The sequence below is a fragment of the Esox lucius genome, chromosome 1, assembly GCF_011004845.1.
Source record: "Esox lucius isolate fEsoLuc1 chromosome 1, fEsoLuc1.pri, whole genome shotgun sequence".
NCBI lineage: Eukaryota > Metazoa > Chordata > Actinopteri > Esociformes > Esocidae > Esox > Esox lucius.
This window is the reverse complement of record NC_047569.1, coordinates 13,876,339-13,893,674: the sequence shown is the minus strand read 5'-3', so window position 1 is coordinate 13,893,674 and position 17,336 is coordinate 13,876,339. Positions and strand designations below refer to the sequence as shown.

Here is a 17,336-nt window from a genome sequence, read left to right as displayed (position 1 = left end):
ACAAAACCGAACACAACATCCGAATCAATCATAATCACAGTATTTCGTCCACTCATAGCGCAGCGCTACATCTGAATCTGTCTGAATCCCTGTTCTTCATCTACACATTGCTCCGTGATACGCTACATCTGAATCAATCTGAATAACTGTTATCTACATAATGCCTAACGGTACGTTACATTTGTAGCCTACAATATGTTTTTACACATTTCAAAGAGCTTTCTCCTCTCTGTATTCTGTCTCTCTCTGTCTTTCCACTGCCGGAGGGGAGTTGTGTAATTATGTAGTTTCACATCCCTACATTTTATATTCCAAGGGTTTATCAATTGCTTGCCTGTTGTGATTAACTGGCCCAGCTTTCCTCCTCTCACTACCAAACAAAAAAAAACATACTTCAAAAGAAAAAAATACTTTAATTTAATGAATACAGTTAGAGGATAGCGGCAGAGCAGGCAAAGTTGTGTGAAGTGTTTTCCGGGTTCCTTTGACCATGGATTAGCAAACAGCAGTTGATATAAACATGAGAGCAAATGAGGGGTAAACGTTAAAGACATGCAGCTCCCCCCCAAAAAAGTTGACAATGCTTAAGACAGCAGCAATTAACAAGCTGCCATAATAATGCATTTCCTTGGTTGGGTCTATTATAGCCTGCCTCGGACGGGTACTGTCACTGAGGGCCCCTACCAACTGGCAGAGAAAAGCAGGGTCCCAAGAGCCAACATGTACAACAGTATGCCTACAGAACCACAACCAGCCTTCTGCACCACCTCACAGGAAACAGAAAAACATTTGTAATGCATGCAGAGGTTATTTAGGTCATCTGATGGTGATAATGAGGTCATTTGTTCTTGCATGAAAACTGCTAATGTGCTCAGCTGTTCTAGCGCATTCACGTCTGTTCTAGCACATTCACATCTGTTCTAGCGCATTCACCTCTGTTCTAGCGCATTCACCTCTGATCTAGCGCATTCACCTCTGTTCTAGGGCATTCGGCTCTGATCAATCAATTAATACAATTTATTTTATTTTTACATCTGCAGTTGTCACAAAGTGATTTTACAGATATCCAGCCTGCAACCCCAAAGAGCAAGTAACAACAATTAAGGCAAAGCGGCTACAAAAAAATACCCTAGCAGTGTACACATTTTGGAAGAAACCTAGCGAGGAACTCTGAGCAGGAGCCAGTCCTCTTCTGGCTATGCCAGGGGAAGATAAGAGTACATGACATTTATGTACTAGTGCATTAAATTATGTTCTACTGCATACATCCCTGTTCTGGTGCATTCATCTCTGTTCTAATGTAGTAATCTATTTTCCAATGCATTCATCTATGTTCTAACGTATTCACCTCTGTTGCAATGCATTCATCTATGTTCTAACGTATTCACCTCTGTTGCAATGCATTCATCTATGTTCTAACGTATTCACCTCTGTTGCAATGCATTCATCTATGTTCTAACATATTCACCTCTGTTGCAATGCATTCATTTTTGTTATCCTCTCTTGTTAAGGAGAGGGGGAAGGGCTTTTCATTCAGTAAAGAGGACAGTAAATCACAATGAAGGAGGTCGTTTATGCATAAATGTGCTGATAATTTCTTTGTGTCAATTATTTAAAGGTATGAGTAGGTAATCTGCTGAGCATACAAAACCAAGAGAAGCAAATAAACAACTTTCAGTTTTATGTAACCCTAGACTCCAGAGAATGGCTCCATAGAGAAATATGGGTAGATAGTGCCAAGAAATTCCCAAAGGCTGAAAAGATACTCTCTATTTGTCGTATCAGAGCAGCACTAAACATTCTGCAGAGGAAGTGAATGGGTCACTGAATCAAAATGAATGAGAGGGAATACGTGGAAATGTGAATGAGTGTAGAAATGAACTGAATGAGTAGAGTGGCATGATAAATCAATCTTGATTGATTTCTATATATCTAGAGCTCTGTTCTTGTGGTAGACTGTTGGAGATGGGATATGGTGAAAACAACCATTTATTTTGCTCTTCCTCCCACCTCTCATCTCTGAGGCTGACCTGGAACTGTCAGCCGATGCATAGACCATCCTGGCATCCGGAAACATAGAAAACAATACACCAAAATGGAAACCCACCAAGTTGTTCCTTTCCCCCCTCCCTTGTTCCTCCCACCTATTCCTCTCCAACATACTTCCCCCTTGTATCCTGCATTTTGGGCCAGGACTGCTCAGCACTTGCTGGTTCAAAGAGAGGAAGGAGAGACACAGAGAGAGTGAGAGAGACACACAGAAAGAAAAGAAATAGGAGAGACAGAGAAAAAGGGGAAAGAGGAAGAAGGAAAAGGGACAATAAGAAAGAAAAAAAAGAGAGAAGGGCAAAAAAATAAAAAGAGAGAGAGGGTAAAGAGAGATGTTCAGTTCTCCTTATCCCCTGGGCAATGAACAGTACTGTTAGAGAAGGGAGAAGTGTCAAAGAAACCGCCGCAGGCCAAACCACTCCACTATAAAAAGCCCGTAGGAACACAACAGCTCCACGTCGTCAATTCAACCTGCCTGGCACCATAGTGGATGGTGGTATGACGGTCCTGAGATAAGGTGGAGGCAGACGGTGCATTATTAACGAGGGGGTGTTATTAGGCATTAATTCAACCAAAGGATGACCACAACTGAGCCTGTCGAGCTAAAGGCACAGACTTCCATTTCGAAGCAGCCGATGACGGGCATCGGTATATTTGACTGCGTCGCGATTGTGCTTGTCCTTGCAAGTGACCTGCTAAATTGCACATTAGTTCTGCCCAATTTCCCAAGCACACAATCACAAGTCCTGACATTCCTTGCACATATTGATAGTCACACACTGATATCACACATGAAGGCATGTGTTGATACCACACACATTCAGAAAACTTGAGGCCGTCATGCCTGACTGTCGTTACAATAAAAATGTTTTCAACAGTAATATTCACATTCTATCACTGTACTTTTTGACACCATACTGTCCTTTCTTCTTGAACACACTACAACTCCCTCCTTTATTACTCACACACATACTACATTCTGTTGTCTCCATCTTCCGCTCCATAACTTTGACTGTGCACTATGATTCAGCCCTGCGAATCTTAAGTATCAACAGCACTTTCTCCTCCCTAATGTGCTGTGGGATTGCGAGACGTGGGGAATACGGGGCTGACATTGAGGGAAAGTTGGCTGTGAAATCCTCATAGCCTTTCACAGATATCAATCAGTGTTTCTTAATGCACACCTCAAACACATAAGCCACACACTCCCTCCTGACAGTCTTTTAGCAACGTGTTTGCACATACACACACGCGCTCACACACTCCACTCCATTTGAGGAAAAGTGGTTGGGAGAGTGGTTGGCATCCTTCCAGGTGATACGGACCTAAAATGTGATGGCTCAGAAGGGTGTTGTTAGAGTAGATGTGATTGAGTAAACAAACTTACCTAGAGGAGTAGAAACCACCATGGACAGACCAGACGGAGTATCCCACACAGGAAGGAGGGAGGGAAGGAAGAGAAATATGATTAGTGACATCAAAGGATAAACACGTGTTGCATTACACTAGAGGATATCTTTTTTTGCCAGTTTAAGTGTGTGTGTGTGGGTGTGTGTCTATGCATGCATGTGTGCATAGGTCGGGCACTTCACTAACTGTGAATCTTAGTTCAAAACGTTTTGCATTCTAAACGGCTCTAGGCTAATCAACACGAAAAGTATATCACTCACCACCCAGTTTTAACCCAGCCTTAACAGCGGCATGTTTTGATGAAAGTTTCATTTGGATGACAACAGTTGGCAAGGGCATCAATAATGCATTTCAAGTACTTAATGAAAGACTAAATGCACTACATCAACGAGACCCTAACGGTTGTTCTAAACATCAAAAGCATTATTGTCGTAATTAGCTAATTTGGTGACGGTGATGAAGAGCTTATAATGAACGCTGATGTGTTACTCTTCATTTGATGAAGGACAATTACTGTTAATTGCTAAGGCTATTTTGCATATCTTTTGATCTACTGGTTAAACCTACCAGTTCTCTAAGCAAGTTTAACAATGGATTGCTATCAATAATGAAAAAAAACTCTTCACTAATTTAAAGCAATGCCAAACACAAACACATTCGCTAAGTACATTGGAGTCATTACAGTGACTTTCTCATTTTCTCCAATCTCTTACCGACATACTCTGTTTGGTCTCTTTGGCCTATTTGACATGTCCTTTGTATACGTTATCTATAATCCCTGTGCCTCTTACTTAAAAGACCGTCAATAACACAAACACCCCTCAGAAACACACACACACACACACAGAAACCTGTGCTTCTCACTCGGCAGAACAGCTAATGGGCAGTGGAAACGCTGAAGAGTGAACCTCTACAGATACAGCTTCCATAGTGCTTTGCGCATGGAAGCAAAAGACAGAGGTATGCCTTTAACTAGATGGGTTTTGTGGTTTTATTTGTGAGGTAGTGTAGTATAATGAGAAATGTATTTTGAGGAAGAGAGGCAACAGACACTTGGTGATGTTAATCAAGGGTCCTACATAACATTTGCTTCTCTAAAGATCTGGAACACCAAGTGTGGGCCATCTGCCCCACCTGAGCTCATCTGGAGAGATGTGAAACTCTGAGTGAACTGGAATGTAGCTTAATTAATGATACCATGGACATTAATCTGCAGTGTTTGGATTCCTCCTGTTCCCCAAAAAGGGCTGAATAGTCTGATATGCTTTATTGTTCTGTACGGGTTATGGTTCAAACTTTACAATAACATGTTTGTCCTTGTTGCAACAACTGGCAGCAACGCCCCATCCATTCAATAACTTTGCATTGATTCCTGTCCTTTGTGTTAATTGTGTTTGCCAAGGTAAAGTAATGCTAATGAAAATGTTCAGGATAATAGCCATATCTCCAAAAAGTACTATGAGTTTGTCATTGTTAACATGACCTCCCAACACCTTGTGTGGTAGTCATATTTAGGAGTTTGGTATTGTAAAAGAGACCTCCCAACACGTAGCTTGTTATTTAGCCAAAGTCTTGTTACTATGTTCTGCATTGTAACTGTATTACTAGATTGGAATAAATTGTATTACTTCAATATACACTCACCTAAAGGATTATTAGGAACACCATACTAATACTGTGTTTGACCCCCTTTCGTGTTCAGAACTGCCTTAATTCTACGTGGCATTGATTCAACAAGGTGCTCAAAGCATTCTTTAGAAATGTTGGCCCATATTGATAGGAGAGCATCTTGCAGTTGATGGAGATTTGTGGGATGCATATCCAGGGCACGAGGCTCCCGTTCCACCACATCCCAAACATGCTCTATTTGGTTGAGATCTGGTGACTGTGGGGGCCATTTCAGTACAGTGAACTCATGGTAATGTTCAAGAAACTAATTTGAAATGATTCAAGTTTTGTGACATGGTGCATTATCCTGCTGGAAGTAGCCATCATAGGATGGGTACATGGTGGTCATAAAGGGATGGACATGGTCAGAAACAATGCTCAGGTAGGCCATGGCATTTAAACAATGCCCAATTGGCACTATGGGGCCTAAAGTGTGCCAAGAAAACTTCCCCCACACCATTACACCACCATCAGCAACTTGCACAGTGGTAACAAGGCATAATGGATCCATGTTCTCATTCTGTTTACGCCAAATTCTGACTCTACCATCTGAATGTCTCAACAGAAATCGAGACTCATCAGACCAGGCAACATTCTTCCAGTCTTCAACTGTCCAATTTTGGTGAGCTTGTGCAAATTGTAGCCTCATTTACCTATTTGTAGTGGAGATGAGTGGTACCCGGTGGGGTTTTCTGCTGTTGTAGCCCATCTGCCTCAAGAGTTGTGTGTGTTGTGGCTTCACAAATGCTTTTCTGCATACCTCGGTTGTAACGAGTGGTCATTTCAGTTTAATTTGGCCTTTCTATTCTTGAGGCTTGATTTGCACCTTGTGATGAACCCTCTGTAGTTGTTCTTGTGGAGTCCTCTCTTTGTGGTAGACCTGGATAATGATATGCCTACCTTCACTTGGCTGGATGTTGTGAAGGGGTTTTTCTTTACCATGGAAATGATCCTACGATCATCCACCCCTTTTGTCTTTCGTGGACGTCCAGGCATTTTTGTGTTGCAGAGCTCACCAATGCATTCTTTTTTTCTCTGAATGTACCAAACTGTTGATTTGGCCATTTTTAATGTTCCTGCTATCTCTCTGATGGATTTTGTTTTGCAGCCTAAGGATGGCCTGTTTCACTTCCATTGAGAGCACCTTTGACCGCATGTTATGGGTTCACAGCAACAGCTTCCAAATGCAGATTCCACACCTGTAATTAAATCCAGACCTGCCTAAATTATGAACCTGCTTAAATGATGAAGAAAAAATGAAGGAATAGCCCACACCTGTTCATGAAACAGCTGAATGACTTTTGGTCCATTGAAAAGAAGCGGCTACATATTAAAAAGATGTAATTCCTAAACCCTTCCTTCAATTTGTATGTGAATACCCTCAAATTAAAGCTGAGAGACTCAACGTTAAGCCCATATTAATTATTTAACTGTAACTTGAATATATTTTGGCAAAAAGCCAAAATAGAAAAACCTGTGTCAGTGTCCAATTATTTCCGAACCTAGCTATACATAAGTCGAAGTGACCAGACTTGCCATCCCTGAGTTCTGGGTCTCTGAACGGTCTGGGTGGTCCCAGGGACACAAGCCATTGTAGGAACCCCTGAGTTCTGGGTCTGGGTGGAGTTGGGAACACAAGCCATTGTAGGTACCCCTGAGTTCTGGGTCTGGGTGGACCTGGGAACACATGCCATTGTGGGCATCCTTGAGTTCTTGGTTTCTGACCAGTCTGGGTGGAAAAAAACACATAATTTGAATGTTAGGCTCATGATGAAAGGAATAGCTAACCTTTACTGAGGACTTCCTAGATATTTTGGTCATTTAAAGTAACATTTATTTACAAACAATATGGAGTCAAATTATATATTTATGTTTATTTATCACTAAAGTTAGGTTCCCCTGCACTCATTTCCCTAGCTGTCCCACAATACCTTTTAAGTGGTAAACCTTCAATCACTTTCTCTCACCCCTCACTACAGTAGCACTGCTTATTCTGTTTGATAGTAGACAACTGATTTGACAAAACCAAAGAAGACACGAAGAAGAACAGAAGTTATGGCGAGGTCAGCAGGTTTCAAAACTCCTTTATTCTGCCTGGGTGGGTGAGTTCGAGGGAGTGGAATCGCAACATTGTCACCAATTACTCTTCTTGGAACGACAGAGAGAAAAAGAGAGTGAATGTAAAGACAGAGGAGAGTTCAACTCAGGTCTCTGCTGCCACTGACTTTAATGTAGATTATATCTGAGTGTTTGTTAAAAAGAAATCTTCTGTGGGCCTCATCAAGGGTTCAGCTTTTAAAGTATTTTTCAACCATGCCTTTGAAGCAGATGCTGTTTTGACTATTCCAGCTAACTGCAGTGTTCAGAATGTATCCAAATCCAATATTGCCTGCAGTAAGAATAGAAACAGAGACAATTTTCTGGGCAGCCATGTATGACCGGGCATTCCTTGTCACATTATTGACATAAGATGGGAGGGAGGCCTGGCTTGTCTCAGAACCTGAGGGCATACAGAAGCCTACTGCCTGGGTTGACATTGGTCCTCCTTTAGCTGTGTGTGTATGCATGTCCTCCTCCCTGCAAGCCCCAGGCTAATGTTAGTAAGAGCCATTGCCCAGAAAGTGATGACCAGTAGGGCTGTTGTTGTGAAGACACATATGGAGCAAAAACAATGTCAGAGTAAACGTTGTACCCAACAAATGATGAAGTGCCCTCCTTTGTCCAATTGAGATGTTGTGTGACTGACAAGTTTGAGGTGATTACCATAGCACTCTCTTTGGGCACCCAGAGTAATTTTTATACTGGATCTCAGTGGCATGACACATCATAAAACCCATCACATTAATTTAGTGACATTCAGTCCAGTGGTTTCTATGATATCCCATGGGTGAGGGATAGGCAAGTGGGCCAAACAGTCATGTGCCGTTCACAGTGACAAACTGCGCTCAATATGAATATTACTGAATATTATTGATATGAATGTTGACAGTGTTTGGCACATTTGCCATATGAGCATACATGGGAGGTTTCGTTTTCTTTTTCTTTATGACTGTAATGAATGTTCCTTTTCTCCCATTAGCATTTTCTTTCCTTAGCAGACATGTTTTTTTTACCAGGAACTAAAAACATTGGCTGATTTGCATTAATGTGCATGACCAGGACCGTATACATGTTCATCGGACAACTGCTATAATGTTGTTTTTGGTAACAGTTGCATAAATATTCCATCGACACAACTTTGTGCACAGATGCTGCAAATCCAGTATTGTGTACTGTATATTGATCATTCATTGCCAAAGCAGCAGCTTTTCCACTGTTTTTCAAAACATCAAATGGGACATTATGGGTCCATGTGGAAAATGTATTGCTTATGAGGAGAGGGACCAATGAACTGAATTTCTTAACTTTAAGACAGGGGGAAAGTGAGGTGACTTCGTAAAGTCAGCCATTTCATTTGTGTGTTATAGCAATGATGGAATTGTATACATGCCATATCTCTTTACCAAGACTTCATGAACCCACATTTAGTCAAAATGGGGCCAGTGGTGTCTGACATATTCCATGTGGCGTATGTACGCGGAATTCACAGTGTGGGACAATCAGGAACACTTCACTGACTGGTGACTGGAACACATTATGCGGTCTCTGTGCCAGGCAAGGCAGTGTTAGATCCACCACACTTCATCCACAGATATTGACACGTTTTATAAACTCCTACATGATGCATACAGACACATTAAATCTGCTTGACTAACTCAGAGCCGGGAGCAACATCTATCTCTTCCAACTACTGAGCTCAATCCAGCTATTGATGTTGTGGTCCTCCTTTGTGTTTTAGTCTTACAGCTCTCATCCCTCATTGATTCATTTCCAATATACTTTATCATCTCAAGTTGTTTTGATTAATGCTTTTAAGTTGTTACCAAGCCACTAAAACATAATTCAAAGTGTAACACAAGCCATTGTATTGACCCAGAATATAATGTATATAGTCAGAACGCAAGCAAATTTATTACCCTAAACATAACCTATTTCTTATCAAACTGTAAGCCCAGGTAATCCATTTCAGTCAGAACACAACCAAAATCTAACAGTCAGAAAATCGGAAACGTTAAATGTTAAAATAATGTACAGTACAACCCACATACATTTTCTTTAGCAACCTGACCTCTGACCTATGTTTATAGGTCAGGTGAGGAAGATGCCATAGACTGGGAGGATAATTTCATAGACCTGTGCATGGGATGCCATAGACCCATGCAAATTATGTCATACACCGGTCCAGATGATGTCATAGGCCGGTCCATCGCTGCAAAAGAAGGCAAAGACGGAATACAGGTCTTTATCAGGTTCTGTTTGAAGCCAAATAAGACATCAGTGTATCGCTGTGATTTATAAGTCTTCCTCAGATAGTAACAGAGGAAAGAGGGGGGGGTGATCGGAGAGTGTCCTTCTTATACATCACTAATCTTTAGAATTTTTTTTTCACTGCAGGAATTAGCTCTAACCTGAGCTTGGTTGAGCAGGCCAAATCTCACTACATAGAATATGATTACTGTAGATGAGTGCTAGATAATTGCAAGTTCTGAAAGCAATGCTAAACAATGAGCTTTTTAGAAATAGTTTGGTTAAACTAAATTGTGTGGTTGACTCACCTATTTTTCTTAATATGTATGCACTTACTGTTGCTCTGGATAAGAGCAACTGCTAAACGATTCAAATGGAAATGTTAAAATTATCTTTAGAACATTTGCATTGTGTGGGCATGATATTTAAAGAAATTTCTGCTGGTCGTCACAGGAAAAGTAAAAAGATTGGTATATCCTGAGTGCTCTGTTGATTTCACAGAGATGCATTCGTTTTTGTACAAAAATTACAATAATCTTACGGACATTTGGGAAAGAGAAGAGTCTTCGGTAAAAGACCAATGGGAAGGATTCAAACCCATGTTGCAGCAGTATGTGCACCCGAGGCAGATGTCCAGGCCAGTGGACCATCCTTAGAAACTACAATTAGAATTGTTAGTTAATTGTAAAAATGCAAATTGCCAATCTGGGATTGGTGCCGGCAATGTTGCCTTGCCTAGTTGCGTTCCAGTGAGTCTGTTTGGAAGGTCGGATGCCTTTAAGCTCAATGTGGTTTTTAGCCAGTGAAGGCGTTCTCCTCCAAGAGCCAAGGCGCTGGAAAATACTTTCTGGTTAAGCAAGCAGTGTAATTACAGGTAGAACAGCTTGGTTTCACAACCACCACCCACAAATCACTACTGCCTTAACCTTTAACAATCATTTTTAACCTTTAAACATTTTGAAAATGCCTGAAACTCCTCAATTTGCCAGTAATTGGAAAACACTAGGGAAAAAACATTCTGTCTTTTACTTCTGCAGGGCTTTGGCAAGAGTTCTGACAATAAATATAAAGCAGAGATGCCAGAACTGCAGAGAAAGGTTTAAAAAAAGTTTGAGTTTATATCTCTCTGTTTTCTCTCTTCCTACAGTATGTCTGGAGTAGGACCCTCTCGACCGAAAATAAAAGTACTCACATTTGTCAAAAAGTCGACAATCCCTTTCAATTTATTTTTCTGTCCCCTAAACCAATGCCAGTCAACCATTTCTCAGCCACTACAATGACAACTGTAGAGACATAGAAACTTTAAACATTTAACTGCATATTTTTGTGTGGTGTCAACAATCTATCCACATTAAAGGTATAGTCTTGATAAACTCCATGTCTTGACTTAATAGAAGTTCACTCAAATATCACATTGCCAATCACTGGATCCCTAGTAAGAAATGTGTGTTGCTCACATTGCCGACCTGTGATGTCACCAGAACTAGAGCCCCAAAAGCCTGGTCCCTGTGACATAATTGTCGGATACAAACATTGACCATCGTCGACAGTTCCATTCCTTGTTATCCATATCCACAGACGTCTGGACTAAACCAAATGTAAACCCAACATAACTAAATCCTGTGTGAGGTCTGTGTACTAGAGTGAGAGACGTACGCACTTTGGCAGAAAGACAGGCAATACATTTGCAAGGCTTAGACACGTTTACAAAATGTGCCATTGTCGCCCGCTAAAAGCTAGCTGCAGTGGAACCAAGAAAACGATACCAGCTCAATACCTAGAAATGTGAATACACAGACACAGTGCAGCTCATTACCAATTAGCCCACCCACCCTCCCACCTATTCAGCCTTTCTCCGGGTCAAAGACTACCCTCCCCACCCATCACATTACTATTCTATGCATGCAAAACCCACTGAGAATCCTCTCTGATCCAGCTCCTAGGCCACATAACACCAGGAAGCCTCCTGAGGTAACGTATATCGTTTGGGTGTGGGCATGCGTAATTACACAATGAATGGAAATCTGCTATCACCAGCTTAAATTAAGACAGTAACCTGGCAAAACAAGGCCATAGGAGAAGGGAGGTGGTAGAGTGAGAGTGAGAAGAGAAGGTGAGGAGAGAGAGCGAGAGAGAGGGGTGGTGAGTGTCTTGTTGTTACTGTTATCTGTCTGTGTTGGTTCCAGGCTGAGAATGGAGAATAATTTGAAGCGTGAATGTGTTGGTTCCAGGCCGCCAATGGAGAGGGAAGTGAAGTGTGAATGTGTTGGTTCCAGGGAAGTAGAGAGAGGTGTGTTTAGCTGATGTTTAGTTGTATCATCATAACACATGAACCTCTCTCTATCAATTGTTCTCTAATTAGTTATCTGAAAAGCAGCCGGTGAACACAAACAGCCGGTAAACACAAACAGCCGGTGAACACAAACACCCGGTAAACACAAACAGCCGGTGAAGACGAACAGCCGGTGAAGACGAACAGCCGGTGAAGACGAACAGCCGGTGAAGACGAACAGCCGGGGAACACAAACAGCCGGTGAACACAAACAGCCGGTGAACACAAAAAATTTGTGAACATGAACAGCCAGGGAACACAAACAGCCGGTGAACACAAACAGCCAGTGAACACAAAAAATGTGTGAACACGAACAGCCAGGGAACACAAACAGCCGGTGAACACAAACAGCCGGTGAACACAAACAGCCGGTGAACACAAACAGCCGGTGAACACGAAAAATGTGTAAACATGAACAGCCAGGGAACACAAACAGCCGGTGAACACAAACAGCCGGTGAACACAAACAGCCGGTGAACACAAACAGCCAGGGAACACAAACAGCCGGGGAACACAAACAGCCGGTGAACACAAACAGCCGGTGAACACAAACAGCCGGTGAACACAAACAGCCAGGGAACACAAACAGCCAGGGAACACAAACAGCCGGTGAACACAAACAGCCAGGGAACACGAAAAATGTGTAAACATGAACAGCCAGGGAACACAAACAGCCAGGGAACACAAACAGCCGGTGAACACAAACAGCCAAGGAACACAAACAGCCAGGGAACACAAACAGCCAGGGAACACAAACAGCCAGGGAACACAAACAGCCAGGGAACACGAAAAATGTGTAAGCATGAACAGCCAGGGAACACAAACAGCCGGTGAACACAAACAGCCGGTGAACACAAACAGCCGGTGAAAACAAACAGCCGGTGAACACGAAACTTTTGTGAACATGAACAGCCAGGGAACACAAACAGCCAGTGAACACAAACAGCCAGGGAACACAAACAGCCGGTGAATACGAACAGCCAGTGAACACAAACAGCCAGTGAACACAAACAGCCAGTAAACACAAACAGCCAGGGAACACAAACAGCCAGGGTGAACACAAACAGCCGGTGAACACAAACAGCCGGTGAACACAAACAGCCGGTGAACACAAACAGCCGGTGAAGACGAACAGCCAGTGAAGACGAACAGCCGGTGAAGACGAACAGCCGGTGAAGACGAACAGCCGGGGAACACGAACAGCCGGGGAACACAAACAGCCGGGGAACACAAACAGCCGGGGAACACAAACAGCCGGCGAACACAAACAGCCAGTGAACACAAACAGCCAGTGAACACAAACAGCCAGTGAACACAAACAGCCAGTGAACACAAACAGCCAGGGAACACGAAAAATGTGTGAACATGAACAGCCAGGGAACACAAACAGCCAGTGAACACAAACAGCCAGTGAACACAAACAGCCAGTGAACACAAACAGCCAGGGAACACAAACAGCCAGTGAACACAAACAGCCAGGGAACACGAAAAATGTGTGAACATGAACAGCCAGGGAACACAAACAGCCAGTGAACACAAACAGCCAGGGAACACAAACAGCCGGTGAACACAAACAGCCGGTGAACATGAACAGCCGGTGAACATGAACAGCCGGTGAACATCAACAGCCGGCGAACATCAACAGCCGGTGAACACAGAGAGTATGTGCCCTTGTGCAGGCAAACTAAATCAAAACCATTCTCTAGGTAACACCCAATTCACTCTTCGTGTTCCTATCATCAGTCTCCTCTCTCAATGACACATACAATAATTTCAGTTCCTCACTCTCACACACAACTCCTAACCCTAAACCTCACCCCAATTGCAATTATTAACCTAATCCTAACCACTAAACCAAAACAGGATTTTTCCTCATAGCGACCAGGACACGTTTCCTTGTTTTTACTATCCTAGCACAGAAGTTGGGTACTCACAACCATAGTAAATCAGTACACACACATACACAGAGGGAGAGAAAACAACATAAACACATACAAAACATATCACACACAGCCAATGATTGGCATGTGATGTGCAGCTCCAGCAGGATGCAGGTGACATTTGAGAAAGCTGTCAAGGCAGAAGAACAGATGCTGGGAACGAGTCTGACACTACCTGCAGACAGCCAGCACTGAAAACACAGACAGACACAGAGACACTCCAAGTGAAAGGTTATTAAACCTGGAGGGACTCTCACAAGCCTCCAAATAATTCTGTGCCGTGTGTTAGTGAGTGGGTCTGTGTTCGTGTGAATCTGATATAATGTGTGGATGTGTGTCAGTGTGAGACAGCAACCAAGAGAAGATGGTGAAAGAAATCAAGAACTTTGAACACAACAAAGGCGGAATTGGGAATTCATAAAAAGAGCAGGTGCGAACACGAAAACACTTACTGGTACATTTCCAGTACCTCACACCAGGAGCATCCCAACCATTTCGGGGAAAATGCTTTTATTATATGCAGATCTATCGGAGTAAACAGATTACTCACAAAAACACTGTTTTGATAGGCTCGTTATCTCCCCGTAGAGCTCGCCATCACAGCACTGCATTCTTCAGCAAGGCTTACAAACATATCTTCCCAAAACAGCCAACTGTTTTCGCAACAGCGTACGACTCCATTTGTATCCCACAGAAGAGATCACAGAGCGGTGATTCTGGTGTCCCCTGAAGGGGTATACACATACACAAGTAAGCTCACCTCTCATCAAAGGTGGCACCTACTTCATCCACTGTCTACGCAGCAAATTATGTTCATGCGAGCTAAAAGGCTGATGGCGCAACAGCGTGCACATATGTTGCAATTCACGGGAAACCTTCTCTCTCTCACACACACACACCCCCCAGCCCCCTGCCAAGTGTTACATCCAAGCATGGTGCGAACACCACAAACACACATGCAAGGTGGTGATAAAAGGGCTCACGCTTGGCTGAGACATATGCATGTTTGCTAGGTACGCGCATGTATGTGCGTTTCTGCAGCAGGCCTGTTTCAACACCTGCAGACCAGGCATCAATGAATTATTTTTTCCATGAAAAAACCTGCTGATTGTAAGAACACAAAAAAGAATGTGCTGTGTTATCTGGCTGTTACTTGTATTACAATAATAACTAGGGGACTAGACTAGAAAAAAGAATTAGCTGCTTTCTGTATTTAATTACTTACTAATTCATGAGTGACTGAACTTTTGAGAACACTGGGTACAGTCGTTGGTTTCATGCATTAGATTCAAGCACAGCACAATATGTTTTCCATAAAGGTTAACACAGCACAGAAGTAATTTTCTGATAACTCAAATTTTTTTGAATTACCAATCACTTAGCAGTTCACGCAATGAATGATAAAATCCCTGTACAATTTTGCTTTGTGAGTTGCTCAAAACGTTTTGTTTTACAGTATTATATAGTTGCACCCAACAATTCCATTAGCCTCTGGTTTAGGTAAACTAATGGCCAGGCTTCTGAAAGTTAAAAAAAAAACACATATGAACCACAACTCTGGCAGAGTTGATTGGCAACAGCTCTAGAAAGGTGGGGAATTGTCAGTTGACCATTTCAGTGGACAAAATAAACTTATCTCAGTCATATCTTACAGATTCATGCCTTGGCAACATTCCTAATGTGAATTAATTCCCTGTATTAAAGTAACTGTCCAGAGTACATCAGTTTAAAATTATGTTTTTGACTCATTCTATACTGAAATGTTTGGCCAGTTGGAGAAGAAAATGCATAAAACCTCACCTCAAAAGTTTGTCCCACAAATCGTTTCCTTATCGAGGAAGATATAATACTCATTTGGAGGTAAGCTGGCCAATCAGCAGTCTTCTCGCATTCATATTTTTAATGATCATTACAACAACATTTCAAAACTGAAAAGCTGTTACAAAATAATTTTCTTTTTTGGTGGAAGGACAACAATTTCACTTAAATTTTCACAACTGAATTTAACAAAAAAGGGAACCTTAAGATTAATTTTATTAACAAGGCTCTGCAAAACTCAATACAACTGTGTGATAATGAGATTGCCCTTTAACACTCAAAGACTGGTTGTTTTCAATGCTCGCAAAACAAATTCATCTCATAGAAGTTGGTAATCCTCTAAAATGTCTATGGACAACATTTCACCCACTGTACCATGGACAGTGGGTGCTTTAGCTAAGTGACACTAGGTTTATAGTGTATATGAACTCATTTCAGCTTCTGCCTCAACATCTCAATTAGGTTCATGTTTGACCATTAACTAGGCAATTACAAAACCTTTAATTGATTCATTCTAGACTCTCGACATTTAAAGAGTTTCTTGTGTATTTTGGATAATTGTCTTGCTGCATGACCCAGGTATGCTTCAGATTTAGGTCACAGCCGCACATTGCCTGACATTCTTTATGTTCTCAGATACAGAGGAGAATTGATGATTCCTTCATTATGTAATGGAAGTTGAAGATGACCCAACCAATTCAGAATTCCGAATCCACATCAACCACCAAGTACATACTAAGAATATGCAATGACGCACAAAGTTTACATGTACATACACTATGAATGTTTGCATATACATTAATAATGGCACATGAGCAGTAAGAATAAATATGATATTTAATTTTTTACATGAATGTACACATTTACAGCATCATAAAGTATCTAGTCATTGAGTATAAGGGGACAGTAACGTTGCCATTGTGGAGCAATGAGTATTGCAAAACTTTGTGTTCATCAGGTTCTCTTCATACTAGATTTTGGATGAAGACACATATATAAAACATTCTGTAATGATATTCACTGCCTTTTTCCCCTGACTATATTTGAATCAGTCATCATCAACAGAAGAAAGAATTACTGGAAAATATGAACTGAAGCAGAAGAGTATGAATATCATTAACTGATTTACAAAACAACTCTGTACTCCTCAATGTCTCCTCTTTGTTTTCTTCCTGTCTCTCCATCACTCTCTCAATCTCATCCACGCAACTTCCTTCTTAAGAATAGTCAGAGAAGATTTAGCCAGAAAAGGCTAGAAAATAAGTGAATCATGTTTCAGTGAGGGGCGGAGAATCAGTAAGGGATTGTCTGTTTGAGTGGCCATTTTGACCCTGCTGTTTGACCTGTGAGGCACTGTGGTTCTGTGGTAGTTTGATGTTGTGGCTGTTCACAGTTATGCTGTTGGTGAGAAGCCGGTCAGGGGTAAAGCCTGTAGGTACGCCAGTGGAGAAGACAGTCCCACTGAGGGGTAACAACAGGGTAAACACACTCCCCGGGGCGATTATGGCAGCCAGGCAGCACCACCACTGAGGATTACACAGCTGTCAGTCAACTGTCTGGCGGAGCTGTGAAAGATGAGGCGTCACTACGGCTGATCTGAGATCTGGCAAGACAAGCCTGTTACATAACAGCTCAACACTGGCGGGAGATGCTAATGTGATCAACCGGAAAACATACTCATTCAGAGACACACAAAGAGACATTTCTTTGGAAAGGCACACTCGTCTGTCAGTCACAAACAAACATCAAGCAAAACCCTGTTGTGAATATGG

At 42.0% G+C, this 17,336-nt stretch overlaps 1 protein-coding gene across 5 annotated transcripts in view; it reads right to left on the bottom strand.

The window, feature by feature from the left end:
- slc36a4 (solute carrier family 36 member 4) overlaps window positions 1–17,336 on the bottom strand; it is a 199,370-nt gene that overhangs the window by 66,283 nt on the left and 115,751 nt on the right. Inside the window, exon 12 of one of the 5 annotated variants that reach the window (XM_020049195.2) lies at window positions 2,299–3,436. The exons of the other annotated variants lie outside the window; for them this stretch is intronic. Coding sequence (XP_019904754.2) covers window positions 3,390–3,436 — 47 coding nt within the window. The 3' untranslated portion in view covers window positions 2,299–3,389. Of the gene's footprint in view, window positions 1–2,298; window positions 3,437–17,336 lie in introns of those variants that run through there. 5 annotated transcript variants of the gene reach the window in all.